Source organism: Scyliorhinus canicula, chromosome 6 (genome assembly GCF_902713615.1).
Source record: "Scyliorhinus canicula chromosome 6, sScyCan1.1, whole genome shotgun sequence".
In the NCBI taxonomy this organism is placed as follows: Eukaryota; Metazoa; Chordata; class Chondrichthyes; order Carcharhiniformes; family Scyliorhinidae; genus Scyliorhinus; species Scyliorhinus canicula.
Genome location: NC_052151.1, coordinates 180,216,892 through 180,238,048, shown reverse-complemented (window position 1 = coordinate 180,238,048; position 21,157 = coordinate 180,216,892). Strand labels below are relative to the sequence as shown.

Here is a 21,157-nt window from a genome sequence, read left to right as displayed (position 1 = left end):
GTATTTATATAAAATTTGACTTGATCAATAGACTTTGAAACTAACATAAAAAAGCTATACTTGACTTTACTCAAGAAGCTTAGTCTCGGGTTCTGCAAGATTGATATATAGTGTAGCGACACATGAATATATTAACAAAATACCGATCCATCAGGTTGTAATCTTTGGATTATTCCCTGTGCCACATGCCAGTCAGGCTAGAAATAGGAGGATAGTGCAGCTAAACGTGGCTAAACTGATGGTGTTGGAGAGAGGATATCAGATTTCTGGACTCTTCTGTGGCAGGTGGGACGTGTACATGAAGGACGGGTGTCATCTAAACTGGAGGGGCACCAATATCCTGGCTGGGAGGTTTGCCAGAGTCACTCGGGAGGATTTAAACTAGTATGGCAGGGGGTGAGAACCAGAGCGTTAGCTTGGAAGGTGTAAAAACTGAAGGGAAAATATAGAACAAAAATAAGAGAACAACAACATCACCCTGTCTGCTCAAACGCAGTGGTCTGAGGTGTATTTGCTTCAATGGCAGAATTATAGCAGGGAGGGCAGATGAACTTCGAGCACTGATTAGTACTTGGAACTATGATATTTTGGCTATCACAGAAACATGGTTAAAGGAAGGGCAGGATTGGCAGCTGAACGTTGGAGGAGAGAGATGTGTCAGGAGAGATAGAGGGGGATGCAAAAGGGGTGGGGGGGGGAGTAGCATTACTGGTTGAGGAAAATATTATAGCTGTACTGCGGGAGAACACCCCAGTTTGTCGCATTTTGTAGGAAAAAGGTGCAGACGTAAGAGCAGAAGAGCGTGACCCCTAGTTTATGGAGCTGCTGCCCAGATGTCCCCGGAAAAAAGCAAACTAGTTGTTCGAGGCGAACGAGAAGCACGCAGAGATGGAAAATGTGCAGGGTCTGGCCAGCCGGCTCAGTGGTCGATGGACCAGTTGGTGAGCTTCTTGAATGAGAAGTTCACCCAACTGCGGAAGGAAAGTGCGAAGGACCTGGCCCAGGCGGTGGGCTCAATCAAGGCAGTGATTGACCACGTGGAGACGAGACTGAGGCCCAGGGACAGGCGATCCAGAGGCTGGAGGAGCAGGCGGGGAGCAGGAGGACCAGTTCACCTCTATGGCAGCAGAGATTGGGCTGATGCGTGATCAGCAGAAGTGACTGATGGAGAAGGGGGAGGACCTGAAGGACCGGTCGCAGAGACAGAACATTCGGATCGTGAGCCTGCCGGAGTAAATTGAAGGATTGGATATGTACATCGGTAAGATGCTGGAGAAACTGCTTGGGAAGGTGCGTTTGACCGGCCTATGGAGGTGGATTGGGCCCACAAGGGAGCAAGCCATCAAGGGCGATGGTGGTGCGATTGCCATCGCTTCCTGGACAAGGAACGTATCATGAGGTGGGCCAGGCAGACTTGGGAAGATGTTGAGATCCGGGTACACCAGGACCTGGGAGCAGAGTTAGCGAAGAGGAGGGTGAGCTTTAATAAGGTCACGGTGACCCTGTACAAGAAGGGCGTAAAGTATGGGGGCCGGCAGTTGTACTTTCGCTAGGCGGAGGAGGTAGCGGACTTCATGAAGGAGAATGGACTGACATGAGAAGGATGATCTTGAACTTTGATTGAGAAGATCTGAACTATATTGTGAAAAACTTTGGGTTTATGTTATTTGGATTTTTTCGTTTTTCTTTCTCTGTTTTTTCAGTTCTGGTTGGGTTAGACTGCTGACAGGGAGGGGACTTTCAAAGTGGAGGAGGAGGAGGGTTGATGACGGTAGGTGCCAGAGAGCTGGCCAGGTGAGGTACGGGACATGGGTCGCAGACTGGCCTCGGAGAGGTCATGGTTGATCGTCAGAGGAGGGGGGCAGGGTGCCGTCCGACCAGGCTGGTCACGTGGAACGTTCGGGGACTGAATGGGCCAGTCAAAAGGGCCTGTGTGTTCGTGCACTTGAGACAACTGAAGGCAGACGTGGCCACGTTGCAGGAGACACATCTGAAGGTGGAGGACCAGATTAGGTTAAGGAAGGGATGGGTTGGACAGGTGTTCCATTCGGGGTTAGACTTTAAAACGAGGAGGGTGGCGATCTTGCTTATAAGTGGGTGGCAAACGAGCTGGAGAATATAAAAGCAGACCCGGGGGTAGATATGTTGTGGTGAGTGGGAAGCTGGAGGGAATGTCCGTGGTATTGGTAAATACATTTGCCCAAACTGGGATGACGTTGAGTTTGTTAGACGGGTACCGGAGGAGATCCCAGGCCTAGATTCACTTCGACCAATTATGGGGGGAGATTTCAATACGAACCCGGAGCCAAAGCTGGACTGGTTGAGTTCTAGTTCTGGGAAGATATCAGCCATGGTAAAGGAGCTTTGGGGGTTCATGAAGCGCATGGGGGTGTCGATCTGTGGAGATTTGGGAGCCCGAGGAGTAAGGAGTTTTCATTCTACTTCCATGTGCATAAGGTGTATTCCCGGCTAGATTTCTGTGTGTTGGACAAAATGCTGCTGGCTGAGGTGGTAGATGCTGGATATTCAGCAATAGTGGTGTCAGACCACGCCCCGCACTGGGTGGACTTGCAAGTCAGCAAGGGAAAGGCCCAGCACCCGCAATGGAGGTTGGATGTGGGGCTGTTAGCGGAGGAGAAGGTATGTGAGCGGGTGAGGGAAGCCATTATAGGTATATATAGGTATCAATGACACGGGTGAGGTTTTGGTGGGGGTGGTTTTGGAGGCACTGAAGGTGGTTATTAGGAGGGAATTCATCTCAATTCGGGCCCTTAAGGAGAAGGCTGAGCGGGCGGAGTTGGACAGACTGGTAGGCAAAAGTTTGCATGTGGACAGGAGGTAAGCGGAGTCTCCGGATGGTGGGGTTTTGAAGGAACGTCAGAGACTGCAGATGGAATTTGGGCTCCTGTCCACAGGTAAGGTGGAGGGACAGCTGAGGAGGGTAAAGGGAGTGGTGTATGAGTATGGGGAAAAAGCCAACAGGGGTAAATTATGTGTTTCGGGAGTTTTATAACAAATTGGCATCTCGACAAATACATGGATAGATGGGTATAGAGAGAAGTGCTGAGGGTTTTGGCCAAGGGTATCATGACCAGAACAGGCTTGGAGGGCTGAAGGGCCTGTTCCTGTGCTGTTTTGTTCTTTGTTCTTTTGTTTAACACTGCAATCAGTAACTGCTTTAATGGCAGAGTGCAATGTGTTATATTTGTATGGTTTAGATGTATGTTATATATGTACAAATATATGAAGGTAGGTATACATGAAACATTTACTGTTCTTAACAAATGACTATTCTGATTATATTTTAATAATCCCAGCCAAGCTCATATCAAAGCTCCAAAACCTAGGACTTTGCTCCTCCCTTTGCAACTGGATCCTCGACTTCCTGACCCATAGATCAAAATCAGTAAAGATAAACAACAGCACCTCCTCCACGATAGTCCTCAATAACAAGGCCACGCAAGGCTGCGTACGTAGCCCCCTACTATACACACACATACGACTGGCGCAAAGTTTGGCTCCAACTCCATCTGCAAGTTTGCTGATGACACGACTGTAGTGTGTTGGATCTCGACCAATGATGCGTCAGAGTACAGGAGGGAAATAGATAACCTAGTGGAGTGGTGTACCGACAACAATCTCTTCCTCGGGCAGCACAGTGGCACAGTGGTTAGCACTGTTGCCTCATGGCGCCGAGGTCCCAGGTTAGATTCCGACTCTGGGTCACAGTCCGTGCGGAGTTTGCACATTCTCCCCGTGTTTGAGTGGGTTTCGCCCCCACAACCCAAAGATGTGCAGGGTAGGTAGATTGGCCACGCTAAATTGCCCCTTAATTGAAAAAAATGAATTGCGTACTCTAAATTAAAAGAAAAAATCTCTTCCTCAATGTCAGCAAAACTAAAAAGCTGGTCATTGACTTGAGGAAGCAAAGTACCGTACACGCCCCTGACTGTATCAATGGTGGTGAGGTGGAGATGGTTGACAGCTTCAAATTCCTAAGTGTGGACATCACCAGCAATCTGTTCTGGTCCATCTAGTTCAACACTACGATCAAGAAAGCACAACAGAGCCTATACTTTCTCAGAAAACTAAGGAAATTCGGCATGTCCGCATTGACTCTTACCAACTTTTACAATGCACCATAGAAGGCATCTATCTGGCTGCATCACAGCCTGGTGTGGCAACTGCTCAGCCCAAGACTGTAAGAATCTACAGAGGGTTTCAAACAAAGCCCAGTCTATCACGTGAACACACCTCCCATCCATTGACTCTGTATATACCTCCCGCTACCTTGGGAAAGCAGGCAGCATAATCAAAGACCCCTCCCACCCGGCTCATTCACTCTTCCAACATCTTCCATCGGGCAGGAGATACAAAAGTCTGAGAACACAGGCTAACAGATTCAAAAACAACTTCTTCCCCGCTGTTTCCAGACTTCTGAATGACTCTCTAATGGACTGATCTCATTTCTTCACACATCTTGTCTACTGAGTAGTGTATGCTTTATCTGAAGCCTGTGTCTATGTATTTTGTATTTATGTATGCCCTATATTATTTTTTCATGTATGGAATGATCGGTCTGGTCTGTACGTAGAACAATACTTTTCACTGTACCTCGATACACATGACAATAAACAAATCCAAATCTTATACTGGAGGTGAAGCCAAAGACAAATTTCCACTTTTGCGTGTTGTCGGTACACCACTCCACTAGGTTCTCTACGACCCACCAGCTTTCTGCCTTTCCTACTCCATGACCCACCGGCTTACTGGATTTCTTGCACCATGACCAACCGGCTTACTGCCTTTCTCGCTCCACGACCCACCGGCTTGCTGCCTTTCTCACTCCACGACCCACAGGGTTGCTGCCTTTCTCACTCCACAACCCATTGGCTTGCTGCCTTTCTCACTCCACGACCCACAGGCTTGCTGCCTTTCCTACTCTCCAGCTTGAACCCTCTCCTGGTAAACGACACGTTGGCTTGCCTTGTCTCTTGCTCACCAAACCCCTGGCTTGCTTCCTGTCCGACTTCCCAACCCTCAAGCTTGCTGCTGCTCCTGCTCCCTGACCCTCTGACTTGCTTCCTCTTCCATTGAGGGTTCAAGCTGGAGAGTTAGGGAGTAGGAAAGGCAGCAAGCCTGTGGGTCGTGGAGTGAGAAAGGCAGCAAGCCAATGGGTCGTGGAGTGAGAAAGGCAGCAACCCTGTGGGTCGTGGAGCGAAAAAGGCAGTAAGCCGGTTGGTCATGGTGCAAGAAATCCAGTAAGCCGGTGGGTCATGGAGTAGGAAAGGCAGAAAGCCGGTGGGTCGTGGAGCGAGAAAGGCAGTAAGCCGGTGGGTCGTGGACTAGGAAAGGCAGAAAGCCGGTGGGTCGTGGAGCGAGAAAGGCAGCAAGCCGGTGGGTCGGGGAGCAGGAGAGATAGGCAAGCCAGAAATATGATGAGTTGGGGAAAGGAGAAACAGGCAACATATTTCTCTTTTACTTATACATTTATTTTATCCGAACAATTCTTTAATTCATAAATATTGAAATGTAGCAATGTTAAACATCAACATGTTTTAATGCTATTTTCTGATAAGAAAGGTTCTACAGCATCAACTATTGCTTTTACAGTGGTTATAAAGGGAAAATTCGATTCACTTAACATTGTTTAATTTAAAGTTGTACTTTTCAGAACACAACTGATGGAACCATCAATTCACTAGACACGTGCTTTAAGATATGAACAGTGGTTTTAATCTATTTACTACTGAGCCAGCCTGTTACCTGTTGAACTCTCGATGAACTGCAGGCTGGCTCTGGACAAGGGTATTTATACAGTAGTCCAGGGGGAGGAGTCATGGGCGGAGCCAAGGGTGGAGCCCTGTACAAACTCCTGAGCATTCCCAGAGCTGCTCCCCCTAGTGGTCAGATAACGCTACTGCGCTTACAATGGTATTGGTAAATACAGTGTGAATTACTAAGTTACATTCACCACAACAACTACAACATTAAACAAGAACCTATTGTACTCATTGACATTGTAACTCTCACGGAAGCAAATTTACCTTCCTCCTTGGCCGAAATCTCTTCTGGGTTACTTTCGCTATCAGCCTCATATCCTTCCTCTTCTGCAAAAATCCTCATATTACAATATTGTGGTTCTTCTGTCTCCTCTGAAAGATCACCCATCTGTAGAGCTGAATCACTATTTATTTTCTGTTGCTGTGGAATAAATGAAAGTTAGCAAGCTTTTATACATTGATAGCCATTCCATTTTAAAATCAAACGATGGCCTTTCAATGAGCAAATCAAATTAGCTTTTTGTTAGAGTAGCGACAGTGAGAATAATAGTTTGAAAGTTGGATAACCTACAATATCCAGCTTCCAAATAGCATTCACAAATTCTCACTGCATTCCCAGTATTAGCAGATAATGTGCACTGGGAACCCTCCCATTGTGTGTTTGGGGGGGGTGGGGGGAGACTCGGGGGCCTCTGAGATCAGGACACCATCTCTCGCGATACTGAGGAGTTCCAGCAAGCAGAGCACCTTGGTTTAGAAAACAAAGCTGGAACTTCAGGTGGCAGCCACGGTGTGAGTGATCGCACACAGGGCAGCTCCTGCTTGAAGGCAAAGTAAAGAGCTCATTTTACCTGAAATTGGGTGCAACTTCGATAGAAAAGTGTAACTGATGGTCGGAGAAGTATCCCCCGGGAGTGGCATGTCTGCTGGTTACCAAACCCGGCAGGAGGTGAAGGATCTGGCCAAGGAGTTAGAAGAGACTTGTGGCGCAGCAGCCAGTGGAACGATGGCAGAGGCTGAAGGGCTAGTACAAGTAACAAAGCCCCAGATGGAACAGTAAATGGCCTTCATCAAGGAAGAGTTCAGCCAGCAGAGGGAGATGCAGGAGGATCGCTTGTAGGCCATCGAAGGGCAGCACGGTAGCACAAGTGGATAGCACTGTGGCTTCACAGCGCCAGGGTCCCAGGTTTGATTCCCCGCTGGGTCACTGTCTGTGCGGAGTCTACATGGGTTTCCTCCGGATGCTCCAGTTTCCTCCCACAGTCCAAAGACGTGGCAGTTAGGTGGATTGACCATGATAAATTGCCCTTAGTGGTTAGGAGGGGATATTGGGTTCTGGGGATAGGGTGGAAGTGAGGGCTTAAGTGGGTTGAGGGGCCGAATGGCCTCCTTCTGCACTGTATGTTCTATGTCTATCCATGAAGGGGCTGTGGCACCCCTGAAGGGCCTAATGGAGAGGGTAGAAAATCTTTGGAGGTGCAGGGGTCGCAGATCCGAGAGATTGAGAGGGTGATGTCGGACCACAACGATCGGGAGGTGGCAGTGGAGGCAGAGGTGGGGCTCTTAGGAGATCTTTGCAAAATGTTGAGAGCAACGGTGGATGATCAGGAAAAGAGATCAAGAAGGCAGAATCTGCGGATAGTGGGCCTGCCTGAAGGAGTGAAAGGTGTGAGTGCCACGGGGTACGTTTTGAGGATGCTGGCTGGGGCTGGTGGCGTAAGGGGTGTTGGATAAAGCCCCTGAAGTGGACAGAGCACACAGGTCTCTGAGGCAGAACGCGAGAGCGGAGGAGCTGCGCACGGGCGGTGATCATGAGACTCTATAAGTTCGTGGAGAAAGAGAAGATTCTGAAGTGAGCCAGGGAGAAGCTCAACTGTGAATGAGAGGGGAACAAGGTCCGAATATACCAGGACATTGGAGCTCAGCTGGTAAAACAGCGTGCGGGGTTCAACAAAGCCATGGGGGTGCTAAGGTAAGGTTTGGGGTGCTTTACCCGGCAAAGCTTTGGGTGATGTATGAAGGCCGGCAATACTATTTTGAGACCCCAGAAGCAGTCAATGACTGTACAGAAATCTCAAAAATAAATTCTGAACAATTAGAAGTTATGCTTCCATGTAACAATATTGCTAGGTTTTGGCCTACTTCTGTGCTCACCTATTCATGATTGTTTCATTATGATGAATAGGAGACGATATATGGGCTGACAAATGCAGGGGTGAAAAACCCTGACTTGCATCCATGCATGTTCTTAATTTGGTGTAAACACATTTGGCATTGTTCTCAGCTATTTCAGAAGGAAATCTTGATTCATTAAGGATTATAACTGTTGTGGTTTTGGATGTGTTGATTATGCATATTAAATTGAAGCAATTGATGGATAGTTGAAAATATTTTGAGTAAATAATTTTCTGCACTTTTTCCACTTTATATGTGACAGTTGCCTTATTTTGAAATCCTACGGCAACCAATTTTAATTTTTTAAGAGGGTAATGTACATGTAGAAGTGGTCTGTCACAAATGAAAATTGGGATTATATTACCTGCCAATATTTAGAGATATTTTAATGGCTTCATGAATAATCATGCTTTTAGATGTCCAGTCAAAACTTAAGGGTAGCACAAGTGGATAGCACTGTGGCTTCATAGCACCAGGGTCCCAGGTTCGATTACCCGCTGGGTCACTGTCTGTGCGGAATCTGCACATTCTCCCTGTGTCTGCGTGGGTATCCTCCGGGTGCTCCGGTTTCCTCCCACAGTCCAAAGATGTGCAGGTTAGGTGGATTGGCCATGATAAATTGCCCTTAATGGCCAAAAAGGTTAGGATGGGTTATTGGGTTACGGGTGAGGGGATGGGATGGGATGGAAATGAGGGCTTAAGTGGGTCGGTGCAGACTCAATGGGCCTAATGGCCTCCTTACTGCACTGTATGTTCTATGTTATGTTCCATAAACTGGGGGGAGAACTGAACAGAATAATTCTGGGAGGCTGAGGTGTTGGCACTTTGAAGTAATTAGGAACACGAGTAGAGTGGCATTGGAGGGAGTGAGGGGTTTTCTCATCCTCCGATGTGGAGGTATTTTATCTTTTTTTAAAACTGTTGGATTGACAAAGGGTAGCAGGGGTGAAAAGTCTGTAAGGGAATGGCTGTTCTTGTCTCCCCCCCCCCCCCCTCCTCCTGCCTGGGGCTGGTTTTTTTCTTTTTCTGTCCATTCATGGGAAGGTGACCTGTGGTTCGAGATGAGTCTTTGATGGGGTGGGGGAGGGTTAAGTCGACGGGGAGCCTTCTTCACAGAACAGAGAGGTGAGAATGGGGGAGGGGTGGGGGGGGGGGGTCAGTGGTAGAAGCCTTTGGGCAAGAGTCACCATGCTGGCAGGTACTGCTGGTGAACATAAATGAGGTGGAGAGCACAGTTGGGGGGGGGGGGGGGGGGGGGGGGGGTTATATGCTTAGTTCATTAGATGGGTTGGGTTTTAGAGTGGTGTTGCTGGGTTGGGGGGGGGATGGGTTCTGCTAACATGGGAGGGACTTCGATGGAAGGTCACTGAGGGGGTCGGGGATGGGGGCCGCCGTGGGGCGGGCCAGAAGGGCGCGGCGCATGGGCTGGAGGCGGGCCCAAGAAAGGGGATGGCTGACCGGCGGGTGGGAGGGGCTCTTTGCCCCCCCAAGTAGGCTGGTCACCTGGAATGTCCGGGTGCTAAATGGGCCGGTACAGAGGGCACATGTGTTTGCGCACCTGAGGGGACTGAAGGCGGACGCAGTAATGCTGCAGGAGCCACACCTTAAAGTAGTGGATCAGGTCAGGTTGAGGAAAGGCTGGATTAGTCAGGTTTTCCACTTGGGGCTGAATACAAAAACTAGAGGGGTTGCGATTCTGATTAACAAGCGGGTGGTATTTGAGTTGGGGAGAATAGTCTCGGATGTGGGAGGTCCATATATCATGGTTAGTGGCAAGCTGCAGTGGATGAAGATAGTGCTGGTTAATGTATGTGCGCCAAGTTGGGATGATGGGGATTTTATAAAGAGGGTGTTAGGGAAGATTCCGGACCTGGATTCGCACAGGCTGATTATGGGAGGGGATTTTAACACGGTTATTGATCCAGGCCAGGGCCGATCATGCTCGAGAATGGGTAAGGTGCCAGCAATGGCAAAGGAGCTGAAAGGGCCCTATTGGCGGGGGTGATGGAAACGGGGTATTCGGTGATTGCGATCTCAGACCATGCTCCGCACTGGGTGGACTCGCAGGTTAGTATGGATAGCAAGCAGCACCCACAATGGAGGTTGGATGTAGGGCTATTGACGGACGAAGCGGTGTGCGAGAGGCTGAGGAAATGCATGCTGAACTACCTGCAGGTAAACAATACGGGGGAGGTCTCAGCAGCGGTGGTCTGGGAAGCAATGAAGGCAGTGGTGAGAGGAGAACTGATGTCGATCCGGGCTCAGAGGGACAGGACGGATAGGGCAGAAACGGACCACCTGGTAAAAGAGATTCTACGAGTTGATAGGAGGTATGCGGAGGCTCCAGAGGCAGGGCTTCTAAGGGAATGCCGGAGGCCACAGGCAGAATCTGGTTTGTTAACCACCGGGAGGGCAGTGGAACAGTTCAGAAAGGTGAAGGGGGTGATTTACGAGCACGGGGAGAAGGCCAGCAGGATGCTTGCACAGCAGCTCAGAAAGAGGGAGGCAGCTAGGGAAATAGGGAAAGTTATTGACGGGGATGGGACATTAGTGGGGGACTCGCCGGGGGTGAGCAAGACATTTCGGGATTTTTATAGCAAGTTGTACAGGTCGGAAACCACTGCAGGGCCGGAGGGGATGAGGCACTTTTTGGATGGGCTGACTTTCCCGAAGGTGGATGGGCATCTGGTCGAAGGGCTGGGGGCCCCGATCGGGCTAGAGGAGATAGTGGAAGGTATGAAGGCCATGCAGTCGGGCAAGGCCCCGGGACTGGACAGGTACCCAGCCGAGTTCTAAAAAAAGTTCTCTGGAATATTGGGGCCGGTGCTCATGAAGGTCTTTAACAAGGCCAAGGAAAGGGGGGCTCTGCCCCAGACGATGTCACAGGCCATGATCGCGCTCATTCTGAAAAGGGACATGGACCCGGACCTATGTGGGTCTGATTTCCTTGCTGAACGTAGATGCCAAACTTCTGGCCAAAATTTTGCCTCCAGGATTGAGGACTGTGTACCGGACGTTATAGTGGAGGATCAGACTAGGTTCATTAAGGGCAGGCATCTGGTGGCCAATGTAAGAAGGCTGCTAAACGTGATCATGATGCCCCCAGAGGGTAGGGAGGTTAAGGTGGTGGTCGCAATGGACACGGAAAAAGCCTTTGACCGGGTCGAGTGGGATTACTTATGGGAGGTGCTGGAGCGGTTCGGGTTTGGAAGGGGCTTTGTTGACTGGGTTAGGTTGCTGTACTGGGCTCCGGTTGCAACTGCACGGACAAACAGGACAATTTTGGAGTATTTTAGACTGCACCGGGGGACGAGACAGGGATGCCCCCTCTCCCCACTGCTGTTTGCGATGGCGCTCGAGCCACTGGCAATTGCTCTGGGGGCCTCAAGGGGCTGGAGGGGGTTGGGGAAATGGAGCACAGAGTCTCACTGTATGCAGATGACCTACTGCTCTTTGTCTCAGATCCAATGGAGGGGATTGAAGAAATTATGCGAATTTTAGGGGAATTTGGCCAGTTTTTGGGGTATAAGCTCAATATGGGGAAGAGCAAGATGTTTGTGGTCCAGGCGAGAGGTCAGGAGAGGTGACTGGGGGAACTGCCGTTCAGAGTGGTAGGGGACAGTTTCAGGTACTTGGGTATCAAAGTGAGGAGGGATTGGGACAGGCTACATAAATTGAACTTGGCCCAGTTGGTGGATCAGATGAAGGAGGATTTCCAGAGATGGGATGCGCTCCCGTTGTCTCTGGCAGGCAGAGTGCAGTTGGTAAAAATGACGGTCCTCCCGATTCCTATTCATCTTCCAATCCCTCCCCATCTTCATCCCGCGGTCCTTTTTTAAGTGAATCAATAAGATTATCGTGGGCTTTGTGTAGGGGGGGAAAGTCCCCGCATGTGAAGAGGGCAATGCTCGAGCAGAGTAGGGGGGATGGAGGGCTGGCGCTGCCGAATTTCAGCAATTATTACTGGGCGGCTAACATAGCCATGGTGAGGATGTGGTTGGTAGGGGGTGAGCCGGCTTGGGTGCGCATGGAGTCTGCTTCTTGTGTGGCCACAAGTCTGGGGGCGTTGGTAACGGCACCTCTGCCATTACCGCCGGCGCGGTACTCCACCAGCCCCGGGGTGGTGGCGGGCCTGAAAGTTTGGGGGCAGTGGAGGAGACATGTGGGAGAAGAGGGGGCATCGGTGTGGTCCCCAATGTGCGATAACCATCGGTTTGCTCCGGGGAGGATGGACGGGGGTTCCGAATTTGGCGGAGAGAGCGGGGATTGAGAATTTGGGGGACTTGTTCATAGAAGGAAGCTTCCCGAGTATGAGGGCATACTGTAGGAGAAGTTTGCATTGGTGGAGGGAAATGAATTCCAATATTTACAGGTATGGGACTTTTTGCGGAAGCAGGTATCAACCTTCCAACTCCTGCCGCTGAGGGGGCTTCAGGATAGGGTGGTTTCTAGAGGATGGATAGGAGAGGGGAGCGTCTCGGACATATATAAAGAGCTTATGGGTTCGCAGGAGTTGTAGACCGAGGAGCTGAAGCACAAATGGGAGGAGGAGCTGGGGGGAGAAATAGAGGAGGGCTTGTGGGTGGACGCGTTGGGTAGGGTCAATACGACCGCAACGTGTGCCAAGCTCAGCCTGATCCAATTTAAGGTTGTTCACCGGGCTCACTGGGGCAGCACGGTAGCATTGTGGATAGCACAATTGCTTCACAGCTCCAGGGTCCCAGGTTCGATTCCGGCTTGGGTCACTGTCTGCACATCCTCCTAGTGTGGGCGTAGGTTTCCTCCGGGTGCTCCGGTTTCCTCCCACAGTCCAAAGATGTGCAGGTTAGGTGGATTGGCCATGATAAATTGCCCTTCGTGTCCAAAATTGCCCTTAGTGTTGGGTGAGGTTATTGGGTTATGGGGATAGGGTGGAGGTGTTGATCTTGGGTAGGGTGCTCTTTCCAAGAGCCGGTGCAGACTCGATGGGCCGAATGGCCTCCTTCTGTACTGTAAATTCTATGACAGTGGCCCGGATGAGCAGATTCTTTGGGGTGGAGGACAGGTGTGCGAATCATGTCCATATGTTCTGGGCATGTCCAAAACAGAGGGGATTTTGGCAGGGGTTTGCCGACGCCATGTCCATGGTATCAAATACAAGGGTGGCAATGAGTCCAGTGGTGGCGATTTTTGGGGTATCGCAGGATCTGGGAATCCAGGAGGAGGAAGAGGCGGGCATTCTGGTCTTTGCTTCCCTGATAGCCCGGAGGCGCATATTACTAACATGGAGGGACTCAAAGCCCCCAAAATCGGAGACCTGGCTTTCAGATATGGCTGCCTTCCTCTGCCTGGAGAAAATTAAGTTCGCCATGAGAGGCGTCTGGGGTTCGCCCGGAGGTGGCAACCATTCGGCGACTTCCTCGCAGAAAATTAATCAGCAGCAGAAGGGAGGTGGTTAGGTTAACATAGTTTAGGGGGGTAAGCAATGGTAGGACCTGTGGGAGAGGGAGGTGGCATTTGCACTATGTTTATATTTTTCTTGTTATGTGCATTGTTGATTCGGTTACTGTTACAATGCCAAAGAAATACCTCAATAAAATGTTTATTAAAAAAAAGAAGTGAGGTGGGGGAGAAGCCCGAGAGAGTTGGCCGTAGGGGGGAGGGTAGGAGGAAAGGGAGGATGACACGACACGGTGAAGTTGGAGAACAAACATGGTCATGTGCGGAGAAAGGGGCCATCTTGGATGGGGCAGGTTTAGGGTGAAATTAACTGGGAAGAGCCAAAAAGGCAGGGTGCCGGTAGAGGAGAATAGAGGCGTAAACCCCCCGGTAAGGCTGATAACTTGGAACATGCGAGGGCTCAATTGACCAGTCAAAAGATCTTGGGTCTTTGCGCACCTTAGGAGCTTGAGTCTTTCTGCAGGAGACGCACCTCCGCGTGAAGGACCAGGTTAGGCTAAGGAAGGGGCGGGTGGTCAGAGTTTCCACTCGGTGTTTAATTCAAAGTCGCGGGGAGTGGCAATTTTGATGAGTAAAAAAACAGGATTTGCGAGCACGAAGGTAGTGAGGGGCCCAGTTGGGAGATATCTGATTCTGTGTGGGGTATTAGAAGTGACTGCAGCAGTTTTGGTAATGTGAATGCACCGAATTGGGATGATGTACGTTTTATGAGGCGGTTGCGAGCAGCAATCTTGGACCTGGCCACTTGCCAGTTGATTAAAGGAGAAGATTTTAGTTATGTCCTAGAGCCGAGGGTAAATAGGTCGAGCTCCAGGTCAATGGGTAGGATCTGAATGGCAAGGAGCTGGGTGGGTTCATGGAAACTTTGATATGGTGGACCTGTGGCGCTTAAAGAACCCAGGAGGAAGGGGGTATTCCTTTCTTCCCCGCATATGTACAGGGTCTATTCCAGAATTGACTTTTTTGTGGTGAGCCGGGAGATTTTAGTTGGGTTGGAGAGGGCAGATTACGCGGGGATAGTAATCTCGGACCATGCGCCACAGTGGCTGGAGATTCAGTTTATATCGGGATGAGAGCAGAGGCCGGGGTGGGGGCTCAATTCGAGGCTGTTGACAGATAGAGGATTTTGTGACAAAGTGCGGGCTGTGATTAAAGATTATGTAAAATTGAACCAAAACGGAGAGATGTTGGTGGCCACTTTTTGGGAAGCGCTAAAAGTTGTGGTTCTTGGGGAGATTATCTCTTTCAAGGCTCATGCGGATAGGAAGAGGAAGGAATATGAACGGCGAATGTACAGGGCGGTGGAGGTAAATAGTGAGTACTCAAGGGTGGCCACCACAGATGGATTGGTGAGGAGGCAAAAATTACAGGGGAAATTTGATAGGTTGACGACAGGGAGGGTGGTAGGACAGCTGCGTAGTGCAAGAGAGATGCAGTACGAATACGGAGAGAAGGCGAGTCAAATGTTAGCACATTAGCTGCAGAAACAGGTAGTGGTGTCCATGGATACAGAGAAGGCATTTGACTGGGTGGAGTGGAGGTACCTGTTTGAGGTCCTGGAAGGTTTGGGTTTAGGCTGAAGTTTGTGGCATGGGTGCGCCTGTTATATGTTGCACCGAGGGCGGGTGTGCGGACCAATGACATGGGCTCACGAAATGTCGAACTACACAGAGGAACACGGCGGGGGTGCCCGATGTCCCGCTGTGGTTTGCGCTGGCTATAGAGCTTCTGGTAATGGCTCTTAGGGGTCGGCAGAGTGACAAGAGATTACATGGGGACGAAGGGAGCATCGGGTGGTTCTCTATGGTGACGACCTACTGTTGTATGCTTCGAACCACTGGAGAGCATAAAGAGGATCCTGGGCCTGTTGGAGAAGTTTGGGGCGTTCTCAGGATACAAGTTAAATTTAGGGAAAAACAAAGTGTTCCCGGTGAATATTGGGTCAGCGAGCCAATTTAGGAAGGATGCCATTTAAGGTGGCCAGACACAGGTTTAGATACCTGGGATTCAGGTAGCGAGGGAATGGGCAACGCTTCACAAATGGAATTAACAAAACTGGTGGAGGAGGCTAGGGAGAATTTCAAGATGTGGGACACGCTGCACTTGACTTTGGCAGGGTGGGTCCAAGTGGTGAAGATGAACATTCTGCTGAAGTTCCTGTTCATATTCCAGACACAACCAATCTTTATACCAAAGCTCTCTTTCGGAAACTGGACACAATTATTTCAGAAGGTATGGGCAGGGAAGGGTTAAGGGGCAGAGGCAGAGGCATAAATGAGGGATGGCGTTGCCGAATCTGCTACATTACTATTAGGCGTCGTATGTGGAGAAGGTGGGGCAATGGTGCGAAGGAGGGGATAGAATGAGTTAGGATGGAGAAGGAATCCTGTAGGTGGTCCAGCTTAAGGGCTATGGTGACGGCAGCGTTGCCAATAGTGCCAAGTAGATAATCAAGGAGCCCGGTGGTGCAGTCCAGGGTGACGATCTGGAACCAGCTGAGGAGGCACTTTAGGATAGAGAGGAGAGGTCAGTTTTAACGTTGTTGTGCAAAAACCACGGTTTTGAGTAGGGGGGATAGAGGGCATGTGTAGGAAGTGGAGAGAAGTGGGGCTGGTTAAGGTGAGGAATTTGTATCTGGAATAAGTATAGATGAATTAAATGAGGGTAGCGTTCCTGAGAGGAAGTGAGTTTAGGTACCTGCGCCTAGGTAAGGTACTTCGCGCGGAAGGTTTGGAAAGAGTTCCTCAGGTTGCCGAGATACAACCTATTGAAACAGCTATTAGAACATAGAACAGTACAGCACAGAACAGGCCCTTCGGCCCTCGATGTTGTGCCGAGCAATGATCACCCTACTCAAACCCACGTATCCACCCTATACCCGGAACCCAACAACCCACCCCCACTAACCTTACTTTTTTAGGACACTATGGGCAATTTAACATGGCCAATCCACCTAACCCGCACATCTTTGGACTGTGGGAGGAAACCGGAGCACCCGGAGGAAACCCACGCACACACGGGGAGGACGTGCAGACTCCGCACAGACAGTGACCCAGCCGGGAACTGAACTTGGGACCCTGGAGCTGTGAAGCATTTATGCTAACCACAATGCTACCGTGCTGCCCCTATTGCTTCCGGATGTGGAAGGGGAGGGGCAGGACAGTACAACCCAGCATATATATGACACCGACATGCATTCACAAACTAAACAATGAACAGGCTGTACTTAATTGACAAGAAACACAAACAACAGTCCAAACAGCAGACAAAATTCAATTTACATCTACTGATCCAAGCTTGCTGAGCATCTACAATTCCTGGTACACATGTAATAAGAGGTTTACAAAGCAATAAACTGCACAATACGCGATTAGTGATGTATATGGAAACAAAAATGGTTGAACTGGGACCATATCATTTTGAACTGAGGTGTACAGAAATTCTTGCCAAGGTCAATTTAGAGCAAATTCAATATAAAACAGAATCAGTGCCTTTATGTAAACCGATTTAATTGTTTACTTTCCTTACAAGGAGGAATAATCAGACAATTGCACTGGAAAAGCAAATTATATTCCAGCAGCATTGCCCAGAAATTTCAGAATGACATCAATCATCAGCGCACAACAGAAATATGCTGAGCTTTGTTCGGCCTGTGCTGAGGGAGTACATAAAATACATCATGACATTCTGGATTGGAACTCCCACAAATGGTCTACTTCCACTCAATTGTAACCTTTTCAATATATGCCTTTTGTGCACAGTTTCCTGTTGTGTCCGGTGGCTTGCCATAGTCATATGACCTTTAATTATCATTCCATTGAGTGAAGGGCTGAGGTAGAAGCCATTTTATGCACCACATGGAACAGGGTGTCAGGTGTGCACAGTTGAAATTGAGTGGATTTTAATAGTTAGAAGAGAACTAACCGCTGTAAGAAACAGCAGACAATAATTAAATTTAACATTTAAAAAATTAATTCAAGGGATGCGCATGTCGCTGATGAAGCCTGCATCCATTTTCCATCCCTAATTGCCTCCGGGATGGTGGTGATGAGCTGCCTTCTTGAACTGCTTCAGTCCATGTAGTGCCGAGACTGTGTGTGTGTGTGTGTGTGTGTGTGCGCGCGCGCGCGCATGGTGGGGGGTCCACAATTTTGATCCTAAACAGGGATATATTTCCAAGTCAGGAAGGTGAGTGACTTGGAGCAGAGCTTCCATATGGTGGTGTGCTCATGGATCTGCTGCCCTCGACCTGGTTTCATAAAATACTAACCACCTAAATTCCTCTGCTAACTCATGTTACTCGGAGAAGCCTCTAGCACAGTTGACAATACCATTCTCCTCCAAATCAAGAAACATAAGAACACAAGAAAGCAGCAATAGAATATAGCTTGATGCACCGTAAAATAAAAGAATTCCTTCCCTAAACCCCTCCACCTCCCTCCCCATTTTTAAGACTCTACTTAAACATTTTAATTACACTTCCTTATATTTTAATTGACTGGGATTCTAGTTACACCGCTGTGAAGCTCTATCTAAGTGCAACAAAATTAAATTCAGAACCAGGACCTTCCTGGTAGACCACTAAATTTATTTCTTCCTGTCTCGACTTTTCGTCCCCGTGTTCAGTCTCTCCCCACCTATATCTGTGAATCTTCTGATGCCCCACATTTCAACTTCCGGTATCCTGGCCCTAACCATCTCCTCTTCACAATGAGCATCTAATCTCTCTATCCTCCATCAGGGGTCTGAGGATTGTCCGCTTCTTCCTTGATCAGAACCCCAAACACCACCCTCCATTACCTGGCTGACCTTGTTCTCTCAAGGAACAACTTCCTTTAACTTATCTCATTTCCTCCAAATAAACGGTATTGCTATGAGTACATGTAAAGGTCCAAGCTGTGCATGTCTTTTTGTATTGTATTTGGAACATTTCACATTCCTGTCCCACTCAGAGCCCCTTCCTCAACTCTTTTTCTGGTACACTGGTTACAACAACTTTGCTTCAAATTTTCTCCCTTTTCTCACATTCACATGATCCATCTGCAGCTTTTCACTTCCCTTCACCAACTTCCCTGTCTACGTTTCTATGGATAGGCTATCAACTAATATTCATCAAAAATCCACTGACTCCTATAGCAACCTGAACGGCACGTCCTCACACTCTGCTTCCTGTACGGACCATTTTCCCAGCTTCTTCACTGCACCTGTTCTGATCATGCAAACTTCCCACAACAGTGCTTCTGATTCACCTTCTTTTCTCCCAACCGAGGATTTTCAACTCACTGTGGTTGGCAAGGCTCTCAACTGTTTCCTACCTATTTCATCTTTTTTTAAAAATAATTTTTATTCAAATTTTCTATTAAAAAAACACAAAAAGAAAAGAGGAAACAAACCACCCCCCCCCCCCCCCCCCCCCCCATATATACAAAACAAAATAAATAAATTAACATCCGTCATACACACACCTTCAGAGAAAGACCCCCCCCCCCGGGTTGCTGCTGCTGTTGGCCTTTTCTACCGCTCTGCCAGGAAATCTAGGATTGGTTGCCACCTCCTGAAAAACCCCTGAACCGATCCCCTTATGGCAAATTTCACCTTCTCCAATTTAATAAACCCCGCCATATCATTGATCCAGGCCTCCACGCCCGGGGGCCGTGCATCCTTCCACTGAAGAAGAATCCTCCGCCGGGCGACCAGGGACGCAAAGGCCAGAATGCCGGCCTCTTTCGCCTCCTGCACTCCCGGCTCCTCTACAACCCCAAATATTGCGAGCCCCCAGCACGGTTGCACCCTGGATCCTACCACTCTCGACGCCGTCCTTGCTACGCCCTTCCAAAATTCCTCCAGCGCCGGGCATGCCCAGAACATATGGGCATGGTTTGCTGGGCTCCCTGAGCACCTAACACACCTGTCCTCACTCCCAAAAAAACGGCTCATCCTTGTCCCGGTCATGTGCACCCGATGCAGCACCTGAAATTGTTTGAGGCTGAGCCTCGCGCAAGAAGAGGAGGAGTTCACCCTCCCCAGGGCATCCACCCACATCCCCTCCTCGATCACCTCCCCCAGCTCCTCCTCCCATTTACCCTTCAGCTCCTCCACCGAGGCCTCGTCTTCCGCCTGCATCACTTGGTACGTTGCCAAAATCCTCCCCTCTCCAACCCACACCCCCGAGAGCACCTGTCCTGGACCCTGCGCGGCGGCAACAGTGGGAACTCCGCCATTTGCAGCCTGACAAACGCCCTTACCTGCATATATCTGAAGGCATTCCCCGGGGGAGCCCGAACTTCTCCTCCAACTCACCCAGGCTCGCGAACTTCCCGTCCACAAACAGGTCCCCCATCTTCCTAATACCTGCCCTGTGCCAACTCAGGAACCTGCCGTCAATTCTCCCCGGGACAAACCGGTGGTTCCCCCGTATCGGGGACCTCACCGAAGCCCCCACCTCCGCCCTGTGCCGCCTCCATTGCCCGCAAATCTTGAGGGTAGCCGCCACCACCGGGCTCGTGGTATACCTCGTTGGAGGGAGCGGCAGCGGCGCCGTCACCAGCGCCTCCAGGCTCGTGCCCACACAGGACGCCACTTCCATCCTCTTCCATACTGCCCCTTCCCCCTCCATCACCCACTTGCGCACCATCGCTGCGTTGGCAGCCCAGTAATACCCAGAGGTTGGGCAGCCCCCCCCCTATCCCTGCCCGCTCCAGGAACACCCTTCTCACCCTCGTGGTCCCCTGCGCCCAGACAAACCCTGTAAATCTCCTATTGACCCGCCTGAAGAAGGCCTTCGGGATAAGGATGGAGAGGCACTGGAACAGGAACAGAAATCTTGGGAGCACCGTCATCTTGACTGACTACACCCTACCCGCCAAAGACAGCGGCAGCATGTCCCACCTCTTAAACTCCTCCTCCATTTGCTCCACCAGCCTCGTGAGGTTAAGCTTGTGCAAGGCCTCCCCTGCTCCTGGCCACCTGGACCCCTAAGTACCTAAAGCTCCTCTCCGCCCTTTTTAATGGGAGCTTACCAACCCCCCCTCCTGGTCCCCTGGGTGAACAACGAACAGCTCGCTATTCCCCATGTTGAGCTTGTACCCTGAGAAATCCCCAAACTCCCTGACAATCCTCATTACCTCCGGCACCCACCCGCCCCCCCCCCCCCTCCCCACCCCCCCCCCGGCCCCAAACCGGGTCCGCCGCATACAACAACAGGTCATCCGCATAGAGCGACACTCGGTGTTCCTCCCCCCCTCGCATCCGCCCCCTCCAGTTCCTCGACTCCCTCAACGCCATGGCCAGGGGTTCAATTGCCAGCGCAAAAAAAAAGCAGGAGGGACAGGGGACACCCCTGCCTCGTCCCTCGGTATAGCCAAAAATACTCCGACCTCCTCCTATTCGTGGCCACACTCACCACCGGGGCCTCATATAGCAGCTTCACCCACCTGACAAACCCCTCCCCGAACCCAAACCTTTTCAGCACCTCCCACAAGTAACCCCACTCTACCCTATCGAAGGCCTTCTCCACGTCCATCGCCACCACTATCTCCGCCTCCCCTTCCACCGCCGGCATCATTATAACATTCAATAGCCTCCGTATGTTAGTATTCAACTGCCTCCCTTTCACGAACCCCGTTTGATCCTTGGGAATAACCTGCGGCACACAGTCCTCTATCCTCGTGGCTAAAATCTTCGCCAGCAACATGGCGTCTACATTTAAGAGTGAGATCGGCCTGTATGACCCTTGTCCCGCTTAAGGATCAAGGAAATCA

General features: G+C 50.1%; 1 protein-coding gene across 7 annotated transcripts in view; it reads right to left on the bottom strand.

Annotated features, from left to right (window-relative positions):
• The window catches only part of lyst (lysosomal trafficking regulator), a 397,928-nt gene that overhangs the window by 211,083 nt on the left and 165,688 nt on the right, over positions 1-21,157 (bottom strand). For all 7 annotated transcript variants that reach the window (XM_038800534.1, XM_038800541.1, XM_038800536.1 and 4 more), the window contains exon 8: positions 6,048-6,204. In XM_038800534.1, coding sequence (XP_038656462.1) covers positions 6,048-6,204 — 157 coding nt within the window. The remainder of the gene's footprint in view (positions 1-6,047; positions 6,205-21,157) is intronic.